We start from the raw sequence: 20934 nt of genomic DNA, 5'->3' as shown, positions 1-20934 counted from the left end.
GATCGTGTTGAATGCGGAGGAATAATCAATGAACAACATTCTAGCGTAGGTGCGAGGGTTCTCAAGGTGCTGCAAGACAAAATGAAGACCCATGGCGACGGCATCATCGACGGACCTGTTGGCTTGGTAAGCAAACTGGAGTGGGTCAGACAGGTGACCCGTGAAAGCCCGCAGGTGCCGCAGAATCAACCGCTCCAGGACCTTCATGATGACAGATGTCAGTGCCACAGGGCGGAAGTCATTCAGCTGAGTTACCTTGGGCTTTTTGGGGACTGGGACAATTACTGAAGACTTGAAGCACCGTGGCACAGACATCTGCTGCACAGAAGTGTTAAAAATGTCAGTAAAAACAGGCGCGAGCTGGTCAGCACAGGACCTCAAGGTCGATGTTGAGACAAGGTCAGGACCAGAAGCCTTTCTTGGATTCTGTTTACGGAAGAGACCCCTGACCTCACTCTCCTGGATGGTAAATGCCGGCGCCAAAAGAGACGCATCGTCAGGGAGAGGAGGGCGGTAACCGAGTGAGGGGTTCTTCTGGTCAAACCTACTATAAAACACATTCAGTTTGTCAGGTAAGTCAGGGTCAACATTGTCTGAAGGCGCAGCCTTGTGCTTATAGTTTGTGGCCTGCTGGAGGCCTCGCCAGACCTCACGGGTGTTGTTCGAGGAGAAGTGGTCTTCAATCTTCTGGCGATAGGTAGTCTTTGCATGGCGGATCTCACGTTTGACCTCTGCCTTGGCCTGCTTGTCAAATTAATACTTTTTTCTACAGCAACAGATAATTGATACTGTTTGTCAGCAACAGTCCATTCATGCCTGTTTTCCCTGCGACAGTCCATTTATACCTTTTCAAGCAAGAAATCCGTCTTTACTTTTTCAAGTAAAAAGCGATATTACCGTTCACTGCAGTCCTCATCGGTTTTTTCTTAGGATGTCCAACTGAAGTCGCCCTTGATTTTTAGCTCACGCGACCGTTTCTAAAATGTTTCAAATTGGGATTTTTACAATCTTGATCTGTCTGATGTATCAGTTTTCATCACATGTTCTCTTTTCTTTCAGGACTACAATCGCAGGTTGTGAACGTACTCAGAGGTAAGCGCACATTACCTGGTCTTTGTTTTTATTCTCAGGCGTTTGTTTGATTGTCTGTTTTTGTTTGTTTGTATTTTATTTGAATATTTACTGCTTTATGTCGTTATCATTTCAATTCGTTTTTGTAGAAGATTTTCAGTAGAATACAAATGATTCAGTTTACGACAATAACTAGAATGTGAACAACATCACAAATTGTTTTCATTTCTTTGTCAGCGCTGACTACCAAGGGAAATAATTGTTTCTGATGTATCCATTAGACGTATAGGAAGTGTAAGGGAGAGAACACACAGAATAACGACGCCGACTAATAACGACGCTAAGAGAGAAGGAAAGAACTGCAAAACTCCAAGGGAAGTAACTCAGGTTTTGATGATGGATAAAATGAACGGAGAGAACTTATTATACATTGTTTTGTTTTTCTTTGCAGCCTCCAACCGAATTGACCTGGCGTTCTTGCTTCACTTCTCTAACGAGATGACGGAGGAATCGCTGGAGAAGATCAAGGGCTTCATGAAGAACATGACCAGCAAGGCCAACATCGACTCGGGCGATGTCAGGGTGGGAGCTGCCGTTTACCGCAGGTAAAGAGAATAGGAATTGGCTTTGCCATTTAGATGGTACCGTGTGGATTTTTGCTTGTTTTTTTTTCAATGTGTGCCAGACAGTTACGAACACGTTCTCCGCACGCACAGACACTGACAGATACAGACACTGACAGATACAGACACTGACAGATACAGACACGCAGACACTGACTTGACGAAGTAACGCATTCTAATAACGTACTTGATAGTCTATGACAGGCTTGGAACACTCTTCATCCTCTCTGTCAATAACATCTTAACCTTTAACCTTCACCGGATCACGCGTTGGACTACACAATCCGGATGATGTGGGTCGTGTACGACCCATACTTTCCATAGAAGGATTCAACGTAAAACGTATGGGTCGTACACGACCCACACCATCCGAATAGGGATAAACGTTGCCGCCTCTTTGCAGAGTATGGGTCGTACACGACCCACGCCATCCGAATAAGGATAAACAACGTAAAATTCCTTACGTAGTTCCATATGGGTCGTCCACGACCCACATCATCCCGACTGTGTAGTTCAAATTACGTCATCGTTTATTTGTTTGTTTACAAAGATAATCTCTCAAAAGTTGGGCAATGGGAAGGTCGTATGGTGATTAGAGATTACATGAAGTCTCAATTACAAACTCTAAATAGTTTCAGAGATAAGGACGATTTTGTGAGGCTCTGGGTCGTCCACGACCCACGAAGCACGGTGAAGGTACAAATGAGGCAGAACGCTAAACAAAGGGAAGTAAGCGCTCTAAATGCGTACGACATGCGTAATAGAGTAAGCGAGAGTTATTCAGAACCAGTCTCCTGGCACCTAAGAGAATAACAAGCATTTAAATGAACAAGTGACTCTCATCCTCAAATAAGGATGATCGCTCAAAGCTCATATGTTCCTCATTCTCAAAGGCACTCTAACTTACTCGTACGTACACAGTCATACACAAGAACCAGCTAATATTCCTGACCGTCGAAGTCCTTTGACCAAGAATTCTTTTACAGAACAAACACACACATTGTGACATCATACTATTTGTGTGTGTTCAGAATGAAAGTCGCTTATTCATTTTAGTGCTTGTTAATGTTATTCTCTTAGGTCACGTGCCAGGAAACCTTTTCGCATACCTCTCGCTTACTCTATTACACATGTCGTATGCATTTAGAGCGCCTTCTTCCTTCTTTTTTTTTTTATCAAATCTCTGTGTCACTATCATGCGCTTATACTAACTAATATGGAAGATAGCAGCTGAGACGTTTACCATCGTAAGAGTGTCCGCCAAAAAAGTCCTGAGGTGCTTCGGAGATGTTTTGATATTTTGAACATTTTTATCGAGCCCCTCCACCCCAGCAGAACGGGCGACATTTGGAACGTCATTTATCAATCCTCCAAGCAAAAATCACAGAAATCTGCTTGGCTGGGAGTTTCCGCTCAGCACTCGTTGTTTGATTTTGACTACAGTCTTCCAATTTCTTTTGGCTGACCAAAGACTTGTGTCTTCTCTCCAGGCGCGCTTTCACCATGTTCCGACTGAACCAGTACGACACCAAGGCCGCCGTGCACAGCGGCATCGACAGCATCAACATCAACTACCGTTCTGCCTCAGCTTCCGCCGCCGCGGGTCTGGACGTCGTGCGCAGCAACATGTTCACCGTGGACAACGGCGACCGCGCCGACGTCCCCAATGTCGTCATCGTCCTCACCGACGCCAACTCCGACGTGGACGTGGCCAACACCATCAGCGCTGCACAACAGCTCAGAGAGACCGGGGCCACCGTCTTTGCCATTGGAGTCAACTTGGACTATAAGGTGAGTAGGTCTTTGAAGGTCAAGGTCGGGGTCTGCTTCCTTGTTCGGTTTTCTTTTTAGCCTGCGGTCAAGCTGAATTCATTGCATGATGACATGAGAAAAAGTTAGATATTATGGCTGTACACTTGTATAAAACATACGTGTATTCCCAGGGGGAGTTCTCCATCTTGTTAGACCCTCTAATAAAAAGATTATCGTGATATTCTTGATGGGATTTCATACCTGTTCTTGTTTGCGGCGGCTTCTTATACCAATGCAAACAGTTCCTAGCTCACCACTCACCACTCACCATCGGGACCGGCACGGTTGGCCTAGTGGTAAGGCGTCCGCCCCGTGATCGGGAGGTCGTGGGTTTGAACCCCGGCCGGGTCATACCTAAGACTTTAAAATTGGCAATCTAGTGGCTGCTCCGCCTGGCGTCTGGCATTATGGGGTTAGTGCTAGGACTGGTTGGTCCGGTGTCAGAATAATGTGACTGGGTGAGACATGAAGCCAGTGCTGCGACTTCTGTCTTGTGTGTGGCGCACGTTATATGTCAAAGCAGCACTGCCCTGATATGGCCCTTCGGCTTCGTTGTCGGCTGGGCGTTAAACAAACAAACAAACAAACAAACTCACCATCGGGGGAAAAACACGTCATACCACTGATCAAGCTGCTGTTCTGATGTTTTATCTATAAAAAAAAAGACCGACCGACCAATCAATCAATCAACTAATCGACCGACCCACCAAAACCCATCCCCACATTTTTAGCACAGAAAAACAATTGACACCAGTTCTTATGAAACACCTTTTAACAAAGTCATAAACGAGACGGTCTAGAATGTACAAAAACATTCGAACCCTACATGTGTAACCTAACTGAACTAATGAATGTTATCGCTTTGCAGGACGAGTTGGAGGCCATTGCCAGCAGTCGTGGAATGACGTATGTGCTGACGTCATTTGACGAACTGGAACGTGCGCGTGACCACATCGTGCGTCACATCAGTGGACGTAAGTACAAGGCTGTTTAGGTGGCTGGGTGGGGGGTTGAGGGGGGGTGGGTGTCCATAACAGATTAATTGCTAACTTTCCCAAACCATCAATCGAATTAAAGACAATTGAGAATGGTAAACTGTACGGATTTTTAATCATAGCCAGGACGCAACGTTCACTGGTACCTCGAACCTCGAATTATCGATTTTTAAAGTGGAAGAACAAGATACAAAGCAGATAAAAAGAATAAACGCTAAGCTTCCGTTTTGGGGATAGCCCCTCCCCCCCCCCCCTCCAAAAAAAAAGCACTTCAATGATCGATAAATCGAAGTTGAAGAGAATGTGTTGTTGGTTTTTCAGGGAAGGGAAGATGTTTGATTGCTCAAATTATTTGGACATACATTCGCAACAGGCATGAAATGATTTCACGTTTTGTGCCAGTATAAAAGCTTTTTGGGGGCCATTGTTATATACTGGCGCATATATAGCGTCAACACAAAAATACGAGTAGCCACATGATACTGTTACTGTAGTTTGTGTGACGGATATCACATTGATGTTAAAGGCACAGTAAGCCTCCCGTAAATCATCACAGATACTGTCCGGCTTTTACACACAGTACAAACACCCTTTCATTTAAACACTCACCGCTTGAGAACATCCTAGGTGCCCTCCGTAAAGAGTGAGCAATTTTCAAAGAATATATTTTTGCGTGGTTTATCTTTCCCCTGAGCCATCATGAACCCGTGTGATCCAGTTTCCTTTTTTTTCACAATTTAGTCGTCAGTTTGTGATTTCAATGCGACTCGCTGTAAGCTTATCTGCAATAGCACGTTATTGTGTACCTCTGAATCTAAAACGCCACAAACGGCTGCGAACTAGAGCGGTGGCGGATGACGGTTCAGAGGAACTGGCGCAAGGCACAACCGTCGTCTGCTACGAGAAAGACGTTCTGCGTGACACGTTTCTGGGCTTTTCTTTTTTCAAACTTTTAAAACTTCGAATTCTAATGATCTTGTCTTGATGAAAAAATTGTTCTTTTATGATTTAAGAATGTTTGTGTAACAAGCTGTCAATTTATTATTTAGATTTTAAAAGTTTGGTCTAGCACCAAAACGAGGCGCCTGATTGTCCGTTCGCATAGTAAACGAACATAAATTCTTTGAAAATGTCTCACTCTCGACAGAAAGCAGCCAGGATGTTCCCGTTCGGTGAGCGTTCAAATGGAAGTATGCTTGCACTGTATGTAGAGGCTCGGGGAGCTCAGTGATGGTTTACGGGAGGCTTACTCTGCCTTTAAGTTACAGTAACATTGACATTTCAGTGTGTAACATTTAATATTATCGAAGAGCAAATAAGTTTAAATTAAATGTTTGTTTTGTTGTTTTTTGCAGTTGAAGGAAAAATGACCAACGGGTTGCTCGGTAAGTTAATTAATTCTTAAAATCTTTCTCAGTTTCTGTTTATTTTTTATTTTTTATTTTTTTTTTGTTTTGTGTCATATGAATCACACCAGTGTTTTTGTATATTTTTGTGTGGGATTTGCTATCTTTTTAAAATGATACACTGGAAAAAGGCTTGAAAATAGCATTATGCGGTGACAAAGCGTAGATATCTTAAAAGTGTTGACCACCAAAACATCATTTACATACTTGTGCTTGATACATAAGTTGCTCTTTGGGCTCTCTCTGCTAATCTTCTTGGTTTAAACATTGCTTTATTCAACCATCAATGTGAACAATACACGAATAACACTTACAAATCAACAAGCTATCAGCCTTTGGTGGTGATCCATAAAAGACACAACTAACGATTTTTATTTTATTTTCCCATTTCTTTTCTCGCTTCTTCACACAATATCGTCATCATCATGGTAATCACGGTCTAAGTTATTTTTCTTCTTCTGTTTGCAAATTAAATCTAACAAAGATGTCTGCTTTTCTTTCAGATGAGGTTCCTGGAGCTTTGACAGCAGACAGTAAGATTTTGTTTTCTTGTTGATGTCAAATTCTACTGAAACATTAGGGTAGATTTGTGTTCTTGTCACTTATCTTCTGTCAGAACTCTCGAATACTTGCTTTTTAATTAAGAAAAGGGCATGAGTTTGTTTTTATTCATCTCCAAGTTATCCAATCACACAAGTGCTGTGTTTTAAGTTCTGTCTTTCGTTAATTACCAACAATAATTTGAGCAGGAAGGTGTGGTTTATCCGGGCGCTCTTCTTTGGATTTGTGCCAGTGATCACTTCTTTCAAGACAGTTACCGAAGCCGTACAGAAGACAGACAAGCTACAATTTGGAGAAGACGCTCTAATGCATGCCCCCTTAAGCCATACTGATTCGTTAAACAGGTTCCAAGGAGAAGAGTGTGCTGTTCATTTCACAGGTTTCCAATGTTTGCTGTTCATTTCACAGGTTTCCTATGTTTGCTGTTCCTTTCACAGGTTTCCTATGTTTGCTGTTCCTTTCACAGGTTTCCTATGTTTGCTGTTCCTTTCACAGGTTTCCTATGTTTGCGCATACGCTGGTTGCCTACGATCACGTCCCTGACAAGACCAATGTGTACCGTTTCAGGTTCCGCAGTGTGTGACCTTGCATGCCGGTGAACTGAAAATGCTGTTTGAGCGGGTGTATGTGCTTTGGGTGTGAGTTTGTGATTGTGCGAACATTCTCACAATTTGTGTAGTGCAGCAGCAATTGTTTTCCTGTGAGTTTGTGATTGTGCGACATTTTCTCAAAATGTGCAATGCAGCAGGGGTCTACGTCCTGTGATTTTGTGAATGTGCGCAAGTGTTCATAAAATGTGCAATGCAGCAGCGCTTGTCTTCCAGAGTCTGTAAAGCTGGACGTGGCCGTAGTATTTCACACGAGTAACACAGTGTCGCTGAAAGACGTGAACAAAGCCCTCAAGCCCTTCCTGGTCAACCTCTTCAAAGACACAGAAATGGACAGCGGTCAGCTCCAAGTGTCGCTAGGATACTTCAGCAAGAACTACAAAGTTCTGGGCAACCTGCAGAAGTACAAAAGCAAAGCCGCTTACGCTGACGCCGTGTTAAAGTTGCCCAGGAACATCCGCGGCAAGAAGTCGAACGGAGCGGTTGCACTGAAGAAGATCGGCCGACAACTGTTCAAGAAAAAGAAAGGCGACCGTCCTGACGCAAGCAACGTGGTGATTCTCCTCACCGACGGCAAGACCAATGTCAAACCCGCCGACTTCCCCAAAGAAGCGGAGACTCTGCGTGAAAATGGAGTCAAGATTGTAACTGTGGGTGTCGACAAGGCTGATGAAAACGAACTCAAGTCTGTGGCCACACAGGGTCAGAATACCTTCATGGCCAGAACGTACGATGACCTTGCCAACGACGAACTGACTGAGCAGCTCAGAGACGCCATGTTCACACGTAAGTTGGCAACACTCTGACGTACGCTTGGATAAGAACGCAACTGACGTTGGTTTACTTTCTTGCCTGTTATAAACATAAAGTGTAACAGTGCGTAAAGTGTCGTTTATATTTCGTAAGAATTATTGTATCAGTGGCCTCTCTATTCATGTAGTCGAGGGTAGAGTTAGTCCGTAGATTCGATGATTATAGTCGGATCTGACATTTGGTATATTTTTCCAGCTTCATCAGTTATTTTCTTGTTTTGTTGTGTTCGTGTAACGAAACACGATTAGAGTCAAGAATGCCGTAATGAAGTTTATTTTGTCTGTATTTAGCTCTTCCTCGACCACCCCCAGAGAAGGAAGCCGTTTTGACCCTTCCTCCTGCCACTAACCTGGGTGGGTGATTTAAATGCCGCACATTTTGTACACTTTTTGTATGAAGTACCTTCCTTCGCGTGTATAGTCATCCAGTAAGTCAACACAGATGCGACCAGAGTTTTGCACGGGATACGTGCGACTTCTCATTTGGACACACACACAAACTCTACAGTCTGTCTGCTTGGTGGAATTTTGGCTGAATTAATATCGTAAATGGCAGCTATGTGAATCTCCAAAATTAATCGATAACAGATTTGTAACTGTGTACCGGAAGCCATCAGTAGGCATCCAATGTCTTATGTAAAGATCTGTGGTGGTGTTGATGGCTTCTCACACGGGAAAGAAGGTATTTTTAACTTTGTGCACTTTATTGCACTATTCACGGCCCAAGGTTATTTTGAACGCACATATATTCATGGTTTTAATACATGGTTCATTATCAATGGTTAATATGTTGGTTTGGTCAAACATTTTCGTGTCGTACTGGACTAATTCAACGTACACATCAACCATTCCATATCAGAAGTCATTAAAACCGTGGTGTTCAATATGTCACTATATCTCTTGGTGTCTGTATATTCAGTGTCACAATACCCAGAGTGGTTACGTTTAGTGTTGTTGAGCAGGTGATATCTGTGTTACTACTATACCCATAACTACAATACGTCATTTAACCGAATGTTCGTGAGCACATTTGTTGCGTCATGTTGTGATTAATGATCTGTGTGTGTATTCAGCTTGAGTGAGCAGTATTATTTTTTTCTTCATGGATTTCCAACATAAAAGTCATTTTAGTCGAGTGTTTGCCTATCATTTATCTGTCCCCCTAGCCTTTAATGGTGTATTCGTGTCAAATTAAAGGATCGTGGAACACCCATGCACATATCCTCTTGGCACATATTCTTTTAGCGTGGAGAAGTTTTCAAAGAGGGGCAGTGCTTTCCGGCCGTTAAGCAGGGAAGGTAATTTCCCAAAGAGCACTGCGTTTTTGGCCGGTTCCTTAGTGGGGAGGGAAGCGTCTAAAGCACCATTGTAAATTTCAGACCCTTACGAAGCGGACGTGGCCGTGTTGTTTCACGTGTCCCCCAAGATGAAACCCAAGGACCTGGCCAAGTCCTTACAACCCTTCCTCGCCCGCTTGTTTGAAAAGGCCGACATTGACGGCGGTAAGGTGCGCGTCGCTATGGGTTTCTACAAGAAGAGGTTGAAACTTATGTTCAACCTGAAGAAGATGAAAACCCGCGCGGACTTCGTCAAGGAGGTGATGAAGATCGCCAAAAAGGTGCGAGGCAAGAAGGGAGACGCGGCGCTAGCCCTGTCCAAGATGCGTGAGAGGGTGTTCGCCAAGTCGCGCGGAGACCGACCCAACGTGCCCAACGTGATCGCCCTCATCACCGACGACAAGGACACGGGGGTCAAGGGCAAGTTGCTGAAGGAGGCGGAGGCGGCCAAGGCTGCAGGGGTCAAGGTCGTCACCCTTGGTCTCAACAAAGCGGACAAGAACGAGCTGCGGGATGTGGCCTCTGAGCCTAGTGACAAGAACACGCTGTTCGCCCCCAAGTACTCTGACCTGCAGAAAGACGACATGGTGGCAGCTTTCAGAAATAGGATATTTGACCGTAAGTTAGCACGAGGCCACTCCTCACTGCTTTCTCCAACGGAAAAGATCCTTCTCCATTAATTGCATTTTGTGTATGGGTCTAGAAAACCCAACATAAAGCTACATTTCTCCATCGTTAAACTGAAACTTATGCAAGCAAGCTGCATTCTTGTCAGAGCTGTTTTTAATCAAACGAATGACTGCTTTTAGTAGTAAATTAGTTTTGACGTGTTTCGCCCATCAAAGAAAAGTATATGAACAATTCAACTTAAAATATTCATTGAAATCTGTGTACGTTAAACCTACTTGTTGGGAAAATAATGGGGACATGTTTTTGCGTTTAGCAGACCTGGCTGAAAATAATGACAGTCGTCTTTCTTCTAGCAGTTGAAGATACCCCAACCACGAAAACAGCACCAACAACTCCGGCAACAGAAAAAAACCTGCTGCCCCTTCGTGATCTTAAGCAGCAGTCTGTGGCGGGTGGGTTTAGCTATGCCTTGACTTTTTCTAATGGCTGAAACAGCTGACAAGCTCTGCCAGCCGCTGACTGGTCTTCACGCCTCACTTCAAGCCCATGACTTTCTCTTCACCTGCACTTAACGTTTACGCAGCGATTGCATGGAGCTCTCTCTCTCTCTCTCTCTCTCAACTGATATTCTTAGGAGTCAACTCTCATGACTTAGAACATCGATTACGAAGAGAGTGACGATGAAGGTCGAACTTCATTTTCTGCTTTGGAATTGCCTGCATTGACATGTCGACTCAGCTGCTTTATTTATTCTGGTGCCAATGTTTTGCACAAATCTTGTGAGCATGCTTAAATTGGGCAGAAAACTCCCTAGATACGAGCATTGCCAAAACAGGGCAAATCTGACATTGCACAATCTCATCTTGAGCGCATGCGCTAATTTATCAAGGCAGAATAGGTCCGGGGGTAGCCGGGACGTCTTTCAGTATCCCAGCGCAGGGACTAAAACTGCAGACCTTTCCAGGAAATGCAATAAGAACCAAGAAACTACCTTACTCCAATGCACTTGCTTTGTCTGCACCATTTTAGCACGGGCGGTTAACAATGTATGACCGTCGGCACATTGGAATGCGCGTCACGTCTAAACTACTGTTGATAGGAAGAGCCCAAAATCGTGTGTGCTGTACCTTTCATGGCTAACAGCGCACCTGGGCGGGCATGGCTTTGCGTGGACCTCTACTTTTACATTTCGCAATCAAACGATGCACAGCTACCGTGACATTATTTCAACTTCACTGGGTTCTCAGTACTGAGTCAAATATGACTTAGGTTTGCTGGGACTGCCTGTATAATCCTGTCTTCTAGTGCACGTTGGCACAAGAACGGAACTTGCACAGCCACAGGTAGGAGGTGATTCGAGGTGAGTTTTGAATTTTACTTCTAATGGACATTTATGCCTGCAAAATATATATTTCAATGTTGTTTGCTGCAACTGAAATTGTGCGCGCTTGATGTTATGTTAACTGAAATGACATGTACTCTTTCACTGCAACTAATATTCACATTTTTCTAACTTTGCAGGCGGATCCCGTCTGCTATATGTTTGCAAAAACTTTACAAATTATGAAAATTTACAATGTATGCCTTGTTTTGATTATTGTTTGATGAAAATATGTTATGCTGTGAAATGTCATGTTGACTGTTAGTAACTGTTATACTGTGGAATGTTATGTTATTTATACACTATACACGTTTGAATTTTGACATTTTTTCGACGTGATTGTGGTGCACAGTATACAATTTCTTTGCAGGCTGACTTCTTTTAGGTCCGTTCTAATTTTACCATATTTTCAGAAATGTGAATAATTTGGTTTCATAACATCGAGTTTTGCATTCTCAACCTGCCCGTAAGATATCGACGAATGTGTGCGCGTGATAGTCTGCAGAGTTAAGCTCGTGAAGTTCATGTTAAGGTTCAACTTTAAATTATTCGACTTTTTGTTTCAGAAGAACACTGATCTGATTTGCCAATCTTTTTTTTTGTCTTTAAAGCACCAATGGGTGCTCAGTCCTTATCATTTAAATTGCAGCTGTCATTAGGTTTACTTTTGCAACCACGTTTCACGGTATCTTTACCAACATTGTGAGTGTTACGTGAGAATACACAAAACTGAGCTTGCTTACTTCTCATGATTAAAATACTATCTCTGGATGAAAGTGAGAGTTGTTAATAACATTTGTTTTATATTTAGAGTATTAAAAGTGAGTATTTTGGTTTGTTTTCTTTTTTTTTTTTACTTCTGAATTTTAGAACGTTGGCAATCTCTTTGCTTTTGGATTTGTGTGCATCAAGCCTTAGGCAAGCATGTGGGCATCAACGTAAATTACGGGGGAGTGTGACTTGTTGTCTTGCAGATAGTAACAAGGTAGACGTCGCCGTGGTGTTCCACGTCCAGTCTGGGACCAAGGTGGCGGAGATCACCAAGTCTCTCAAGCCCTTCCTCAAGAACATCTTCAAGCACGCCGACATAGACGGCGGCAACGTGCGGGTAGCTCTCAGTTACTTCCGCAAGAACCCGACCCTGATGTTCAACCTGCAGAAGACCAAGACCAAGGCGGCTTTCACCAAGGAGGTGGACAAGATCCAGAAGAAAGTGCGGGGCAAGAAGAACGACGCTGGGAAAGGTCTGGAGGAGGTGCGCACCACCATCTTCGACGAGAGCCGCGGAGACCGGACCGACGTTCCTAACGCCGTCATCCTGATCACGGACAACAAGGTTAACCTCAACCCTCAGGCCCTGCAAAGTGAGGCTTCCGCGCTCAAGGCCGCAGGGGTCAAGGTCATCACCGTGGGGATAGAGAAGGCCAACGAAGCAGAGCTGAGAACTGCTGCTACTGACGCCGAAGACGCTTTCTACTTCGACAATTTTGCCGCTTTGAGAAGCGACGCTACTGCCGAGGGAATTAGACAGCGTATCTATGCCCGTAAGTTCACCCTTCGCCAGTGTTAAGTGCCGTTCGCTTGCGTGCGATGTCTAACGTTTATTGCATGGAAGCAAACAGAGCGTGATTGGACAGCGTTGCTTCACATAAATGAATATTGTCTTTTTAAGAGAAAAAGAAGTTCTGATTTTCTCATGAAGCTGAAGCTTCTGGCTTAAACTTTCAGCAAATGAAACGTACGAAGAGCAAATTTAATGTTTTTGTGAAGAAGAGAATGCTTAGAGGGAATTGGAAATTATAGATGCTTAGAGCTATTGAAATGTATTGGAATCCTGCTCGGCAAAAGTTTAAACAAAAACGCAGGATAAGAGCAATGTGGACGTTATGTAAGCAAAGGATGCTTCAAATCTAATGAAAAGAATTTTAGTCCTGCTCAGCGAAAGTTTAAAACAACACAAGATCGATGATACATTAACACGATGCTGTTTTCGTTCAGTGCAAGAGGACGCAACACCACCTCCGCCAGTGACAAAGGGTGGGTGTACCATCGTGTGTTTTCCTCTTGCACATTTGTGTTCTCGTCAATGGATGCTTTGCACTTCTGTTCTGTGTAGATTTTGCACACGTGCCTTGCCGTTCTGATCATCTTGACTTTTTGCACTTTTGTCTTTCGTTTGCATCACTGTTGTTCAACAAGATTAGAACCCAAGGATATGCACTGTTATGCAAAGGTATCTTGACATTTCAGTGTTGAAGTTCATGCTGCACATTGTTTTCGATCATGCACGCTACTTACCATGACTACATTGTTGAGGAAAAATGTCGCTGTTATTACACCCCCAGTATAGGGGTGTGTATAGGATTCGGTCGATGTGTTTGTTTGTGTGTTTGTGTTCGCATATAGATCTCAAGAATGAACGAACCGATCGTCACCAAACTTGGTGAACAGGTTCTATACATTCCTGAGACGGTCCTTACAAAAATTGGGACCAGTCAAACACACGGTTAGGGAGTTATTGGTGGATTAAGATTCTACAAGGACTTATAGAGGGACATATTAATGGTCAAAGGGAAATAACCTTCTCAGTTGGTGGCAGTGAGAATGGTAAGGACGGGGGTGTTTTTCCTACCTCGGAGGAATTTCTTGTTATTTACTGTATGCCTCTGGATAGATTATGTGTTTCGTTGCACGGCGTTCACCGAGGTGAATGATAGTGTTCTGTCAGATTCGTAGCTGTACCTGCACATTCGTTTCATTATTGCACAGCTTGAATGTCTCAGTATGTTTATACCAATCAGTGGTGTTGCACAAAATCAATTGCCCTTGTCGTTTAAGTTTGCATCCATTGTCAATGCGTATACTCTGTTACTTTCTATTTCATGTTTCATCAAAAACTGCATGTACTGTTGTACCATTTTATGTTTTGCACCTGTTCCGTTTCGTTTTGCACCTGTTTGCTAACTGGTTTATGTTTCCAGAAGGTCTTGCAATGATGTCCTTGTATCCAGCACAGCATGTGTGTTGCACGTGTTACAAACGTCGTGTCGTTTTATTATTTTCCATAGTCAGATATGCTCTCCCTCTCTCTCTCTCTCTCTCTCTCTCTCTCTCTCTCTCTCTCTCTCTCTCTCTCTCTCTCTCTCTCTCTCTCTCTCTCTCTCTTATTGCAGCCGGAAAAATACCTAACAGATATCACACTTACTAAATTTAGAAACATTTTTGTCAAACTACGCCTAGGTATTATTGACCTGAATGGAAACAAACGCTATAGTGCTGTACCAAACACGTGCCCGTTTTGTCCTGCTGTGGAAAACGAAATACATTTTCTGCTACATTGCCCAAAATACCAGGATCTACGTGTAAAATATATTTTGAAATATTTCACTGACAATGTACATGTTTCTGCTACAAAATGAGAGTATATACATTAATAGAGCTGTAGCCATGTATTGTTATTATGCCATGAAAACACGTGATGAAGAAATTTCAAACAGGCAATTGTTGCTATGACTGATACTTTGAGACAAAATTTGTAAAATTTTCGTGCCACGATATATATTTTTTTGTTTCTGTACAACCAAGAAATTTTGTTGTTGATTTTTAATCCTATTTTTTCCTGTGTCTTTTGTAAACCCCCATGCGTATATGCCGGTGGCCTCGCATTAAATTTCCTGCGTTCCTGCGTTCCTGCGTTCCTGCGTTCTCTCTCTCTCTCTTATGAATATGTCCGCACACAAATGTGAACAGAGTTGCACTAGCTTTCCTTGTTGGTTGTGATCATGCTTTACCTGTGATTTTCCTTTTTACATTGTTTATAAGCAGTTGTTTTCATCACTAGCCGCCACGACTTGGGGTTTAGACATAGATTTATCACAATCATTATTACTTTTGTTAGATATGTTGCGTTTTGTTTTCCGTTTGGAGCTAATATACATTATACGAAGCAGCATCTATGTTAGGAATCTGGTCAATAAATACTATCAAAATATTACTCTAACGGGCACGTGCGTCGAGGTGAATTTAAGTTAAGTCCATTATATTTAGTGTTAGTGTCAAGATTGAAAATACTTGCTGAAAGTGTAAAACACTTGTATAACTTCTGTGGAAGTAATTTGTACATTCTTGACCTACAAGAAACAGAATAATTTGACATTGAGAAGTCAAACTTCACCTGAGTAAACTTACGTATGTGTCTCGTGAATGCTGTAATGAACCTATATAAGGCAATGGCGGAATTACGTGCTTTTGGTTTGAAACTGCCGTGTTATGCTTGGCATCATTCAAATAGCTGCACTACTCATGTTATCACTTTATGTCAATTCATGTGCCTCTTTCTTCTCTTTCCAGTGGCGAGAAAGAGCCTGAGAGGTAAGATAACCATCTGATGTTTATGAGAGTGAGAGAGAGAAAGGTGTGTGTGTGTGTGTGTGTGTGTGTGTGTGTGTGTGTGTGTGTGTGTGTGTGTGTGTGTGTGTGTGTGTGTGTGTGTGTGTGTGTGTGTGTGTGTGTGTGTACCATGAATCACCGAGGTTTCTACAGATTCACTGATTAAACACGGTCCGTTATGACGCCTTGAACCAAGACTTATAATCTGAAGCAAAAGCACTGCATATCATGACGTAGGAGCTAGGCTACGTATCAATAGCAATTGCTTGTCGATGTCAGTGTCCATCGTATGTCACTCAGAACTAATCCCTTAAACACTACTTGTGTACAGAGAGCGACGAAGTTGACCTGGTGTTCGCCATTCACTTCAACCCCAGCGCCAGCAACGACGACTTCAGACGGCTGACCAGATGGATTCAGGGACTGGTGCGCTCCTCTGATGTGGACTCGGGCAACGTCAGGATCGCCTTCTATGTGGATGACCAGTACATGCCCTTCCAGCTCAACTCGTAAGTCTTAAGCATACATACGCACTCACAGGAAAGGCTAGATATATATACACACTGACGAATTAAATCCCAAAACAGAAAGATTGTTCCGAAATTCAGAATAAAAAAAAAAGTGAAACTAATGTTCTGTTTTGTCAGAAATTAGACTTTTCCATAACTTAACATTCTTGGTTGTTGTTTTTAGACTGACGGATGCACACTCCGATGCACGCACGCGCAGTTATTGCCATTGTGAATCCCCTGTAAACCTTGTTTGGTTCTGATGGTCAGAAATGCCCAGCGCACAAATTAACTGTGTATTCTAAACTTTATAAAAAGAGCCTGTTTGGATGCTGGTGATCTAAACAGATTATGAATGAGCTAACCGGTGGTTTGCACCATTCATCTGCGAACCGTGATAACCTGAATAATAAACGCAATTTACTAGTGATGTCTTCCGCCTAACGTTGATTTCTGCATAAAGCTGCCATTTGCCATTCTGATTAAAATAGTTGGCCAATAAAATGAAAGGTGGTTTCTGCTGTTTATGGGTAAACCTAATGTGACACGGGTGGTGTGAACAGGCTATAGGTTAGATACACCATTGGTTTTTACCGATCACTTCGCACCCTTTTGGTTAAGATCACAGTGAGTGAACCTATGCACTGCATTTTTTCAGATTAACCTCCGCTGAGCAGATCACTGAGTCCCTGGACCGCCTGTCCAGACAGGTGGCGAGGTCCCGCCGCTTTAACCTGGTGTCCACTCTCAGCACGGTGCGCGAGAGGATGTTCACCCCGTCCAACGGAGACCGCCCTGACGTGCCCAACGGTCTCGTCATCATCACAGACACCACCTCCAGTGACGACAGGAGGCGCGTGCAGCAGGAGACTGCCAGATTGGCGCAGGTCAGATGCTGATTGTGCTCAGTGTTTTTATATCTGCTGCGTGTCAAAGAACAAGAAGACTTTGCGAAATGACTATTATATTCTTTTTATTTGGTTTTCTGGTTTTATTTTAGTCAAAATTCAAAGAAGCTAAGCAGAACTAAACGTCCTTTTCGTCTCACAATAAGGGGTAGCATTAAAGTATTTCTGTTATTTTGATTATTGTGATGATGCTATCAAGTATGGGGCCATCACAATCATAAAAAGAAAATAAATACTTAATTGACCATGCTATGATAATTAGAAAGTGGGGGAGGGGGAGGGGGAGAGTTCATGGTGTGACAATCCTTTGCAATTTTAATTACATTAGCTTTAAACAACAAACCTCCCATCTTTACAAATTACATAATTCTTGTTCAGGAGGGCATCAGTGTGTACACGGTGGGAGTGGGACTGTCGGACAAGGGAGAGATGGAGACGGTGGCGTCATCCCCTCGTAACGTCTTCGCTGTGTCCGACTACAGGGAACTGGAGACCAACGTACACTCTCTCAGGAGCGAGATCAAAGCATGTGAGTAACGTTTCCCCAAGTGCAAAGGGGCGCAACTCTGTTGCCGACCCGTGGATCGGTTTTTGTACACGAGCCAAAAGATAAAATTCTGTTATTTGCATTTAGAGAACACAATGTTATTGAAATGAATTGAATTGAATTGAAATGCGCGCATTTCCTTTAACGTGATTCAGTGTTAACCTTCACCTCGCTTCCAGGGTCCTGTGCCACCCATAGGCTCACACAATGTGCGAGTCTCTGACACTATTTCGAGTTTATGCCTGAGACCTAATTTACTCAATCTTTAAACACCACAGGACTTTTCTACTGATCAATCCTTTAACGCACTAATAGTGACGTAACTCGAACTACACAGTTCAGATAATATGAGACATATACAACCAATATTGAAAGTTTGAAGGAATGTTATTATTTGTATCCCTATTTGGACCGCGCTGGTCGTGTACGGTCCAATACGAAGCAAAGACGTAATAAAAAAAAAAGTGTATCCCTGTTTGCATGGCGCTAATTGTGTACGGCCCATACTGTTTACGTTGGATCCTTAAAATCACATCATATGGTTAGTGTAGAGTAAAGTAATATCGAAAGTTTGAGCGAAAGCGTAATTCCGTAAGCGTGCCTCTTCTACAATCTCTGGATAAAACAGACCTAATTAAACGGAGAGTTTCACAATGGCTGAAATATTTGAAATATTGACTTATGCATAAGATTGGTTTCTTGTTGGCTTTTTTTTATTTATTTTTTTTAATGTGACATATTTTTATTCATATACACACAAAACCCCACTTTTCATATACACACAAACCCCCACTTTTCATATACACACAAACCCCCACTTTTCATATACACACAAACCCCCACTTTTCATATACACACAAACCCCCACTTTTCATATACACACAAACCCCCACTTTTCATATACACACAAACCCCCACTTTTCATATACACACAAAACCCCACTTTTCATATACACACAAAACCACAAAAGATACTAACAACATGTATTTGTACACATTCACTTATTGTCAACATTAAGCAACCGATGGAGCAATTTAGTTGGAACCTGGTGAACTGGGTGTGTGTTGTGGATTAAAAACAAACAGAAACAGTTCAGCTAGACATCCTTAAAATATACTTTAACCTTCACAAAGTGTCTGCCAATCTTCACAATTTAAAACACTGACAAAAGCATTTTTTCTTTCTTCTTTTTTCCTAGTTATATTTTGTGTGTGTGTGTGTGTGTGTGTGTGTGTGTGTGTGTGTGTGTGTGTGTGTGTGTGTGTGTGTGTGTGTGTGTGTGTGTATGTGTGTGTGTATGCGTGTGTGTGTGTGTGTGTGTGTGTGTTTTCAAAATTTCATAATATACGGTTCTTTTTCCAATATAATATTCAAATCATATCTCTCACCATATTTATATTTCTTTCTTTATTTGGTGTTTAACGTCGTTTTCAACCACGAAGGTTATATCGCGACGGATATTGATATTTACTTATACACATTTTGGCAATCAAAATTATGTGATTAATTATTTTTTTTGTACAGTTCTTTTGCTGGGTTCATAACCAAAAACATCGCGTTCTGAGAGGTGCACATTCACTCCTGTATTCCTTAAAATACAATTACTTACATTATTCCAAAAACTCTTCAATTGTTCACATTGCCAAAAAAACGTGTTCCACGTAATCCACGTGTTTACAAAATATACACAATTTAGTTTCTGTAATTTTCATTTGGTTTAATAATATATTTGTTGGATAAATATTATGTAATATTTTCCAATGTAACAATCTCAACCTTTCTTCGTGTGTACATTCCCTTGCTAACAACCAAAAACTGTGATCTAATTTAACCTGATATTTGTGTAACCAAAATGTAAGGCTCGTTCGCTTTAGACTGTACCAACAGCATGCGACATTTTTTTGGCATGGGGATTGATAAGAACAGGGACCATATCTCCGTTTACCCAAATATCTTTTACCATATTCAAATCTGCTTCGAGCCACTTTCTAAAATATAAAGTTTTCTTTTTAAAAACCACATTTATGTTATTCCACAAACACTGATCACCAAAATTATCTTCTCTCTCAACAAATGATGCTTTATTTCGAATCCATTTCACGAGGACTTCTTTCCAGAATTTTGATCGAATAAGTTCAATCCCTTGAATCTGTTTTAGCGGCGCTGTAGGTTTAAAGCAGCAAAAGTTACTTTCTTCCCAATGTCTGATAAAGTTCTAAGGGAATCGTCTGCCACGGTTCGTGCTTTCGTTGTTGAAGTTTTGCGGCCCATGTGAGTAAAAATGACGTCTGCATATCGTGGACGTTTATCATATTGATGCCACCTTCCTCCACTACATTACACAATACATTACGTTTAATTTTTTCAAAGGCTTTTGTATTTGAGTACTTTTTTTTCCAAAGAAATCTGAACAAGATAGTATTCAGCTTATCAAGGATTTTGATAGGAATAGAAAGCGCTTACATCACGTACACAAATTGCGAAATTAAAAAGGATTTAATAATGCATAGTTTGCCGCTGATACTCAAATTTCTTTTGGCCCATCTGCAGATAATTTGTTCAATTTTTTCAAGTCTGTTAGTTTAGACCAGTTTTCTGTGATTTCAGTGGCCGGAGAGTGTTTCTATTTGAATGTTAAATGGTGTCTGTTCTGCAAACTCAGTATCCTCTTCTGGTCTTTGTGCAGTTGGAGCTGCAGAGGAAGTAACGACCAGTGAGTATCAGTGTACATGCACGTGTCTTTATATGTGTCTATATGTTCAATGTTCACTTGCACTCGGGGTGGGTTGGGAGGCTTATGAAACAGGTGCATATTTTAAGTGTTAAGTGTTTTATGTCTGTGTCACTAACAATGTTTTGATTTCAGATTGTTGTGCTGATTTGTCTGTTTTTGTGTCTGTTACGGTTCTGTGGAACCGCTACTTTGAGAATCCATGTGTAGGATCTCACCGTTTTGTGAAGTTACTGTTGCAGTCTGTGTGACCAGCACAACACGTACACCACGTGTGTCCACTAACGCGACATGGCAAAGACAAGTGCTGCTGCAGTGTCGGCGGCTCAGTGGTCTACTGTTGTTATGATGGGTCTAGGTGAGCTGCTGCGCCCATTGGGTCTATCAGCACGTAAAGCACGCCACACACTGCACGATGTCACTGTCAGGGCCCTGTCCCTCCATTGTAGATTTAGCCATGTGGCAAGCGTACCTGTGTGTACCCTCTCTGTCTTACCAGCCAGCACATCATTCTTGCACAAAATGTGTATCACCCACACCGTCCGAAAAGCACCCTATATATTTTGTGTTGTTGTGTGTCACAGGGCTCTCGAACATTTGCTACGTGTTTCTG

General features: G+C 42.3%; 1 protein-coding gene across 1 annotated transcript in view; it reads left to right on the top strand.

Annotated features, from left to right (window-relative positions):
• Positions 1-20934, top strand: part of LOC138960437 (uncharacterized) — a 220068-nt gene that overhangs the window by 82195 nt on the left and 116939 nt on the right. Inside the window, exons 6-22 of the mRNA XM_070332349.1 lie at positions 1060-1092; positions 1523-1676; positions 3185-3485; positions 4375-4480; positions 5857-5886; positions 6411-6440; positions 7293-7862; positions 8180-8242; positions 9268-9843; positions 10209-10307; positions 12211-12780; positions 13235-13273; positions 15587-15607; positions 15957-16134; positions 16793-17021; positions 17421-17571; positions 20277-20303. Of these exons, the coding sequence (XP_070188450.1) occupies positions 1060-1092; positions 1523-1676; positions 3185-3485; positions 4375-4480; positions 5857-5886; positions 6411-6440; positions 7293-7862; positions 8180-8242; positions 9268-9843; positions 10209-10307; positions 12211-12780; positions 13235-13273; positions 15587-15607; positions 15957-16134; positions 16793-17021; positions 17421-17571; positions 20277-20303 (3177 nt within the window). The remainder of the gene's footprint in view (positions 1-1059; positions 1093-1522; positions 1677-3184; positions 3486-4374; positions 4481-5856; positions 5887-6410; positions 6441-7292; positions 7863-8179; positions 8243-9267; positions 9844-10208; positions 10308-12210; positions 12781-13234; positions 13274-15586; positions 15608-15956; positions 16135-16792; positions 17022-17420; positions 17572-20276; positions 20304-20934) is intronic.

This window comes from Littorina saxatilis, linkage group LG2, assembly GCF_037325665.1.
Source record: "Littorina saxatilis isolate snail1 linkage group LG2, US_GU_Lsax_2.0, whole genome shotgun sequence".
NCBI classification, from domain to species: domain Eukaryota; kingdom Metazoa; phylum Mollusca; class Gastropoda; order Littorinimorpha; family Littorinidae; genus Littorina; species Littorina saxatilis.
The sequence above is the reverse complement of the archived record's forward strand: the minus strand, read 5'-3'. Positions and strand labels throughout refer to the sequence as shown.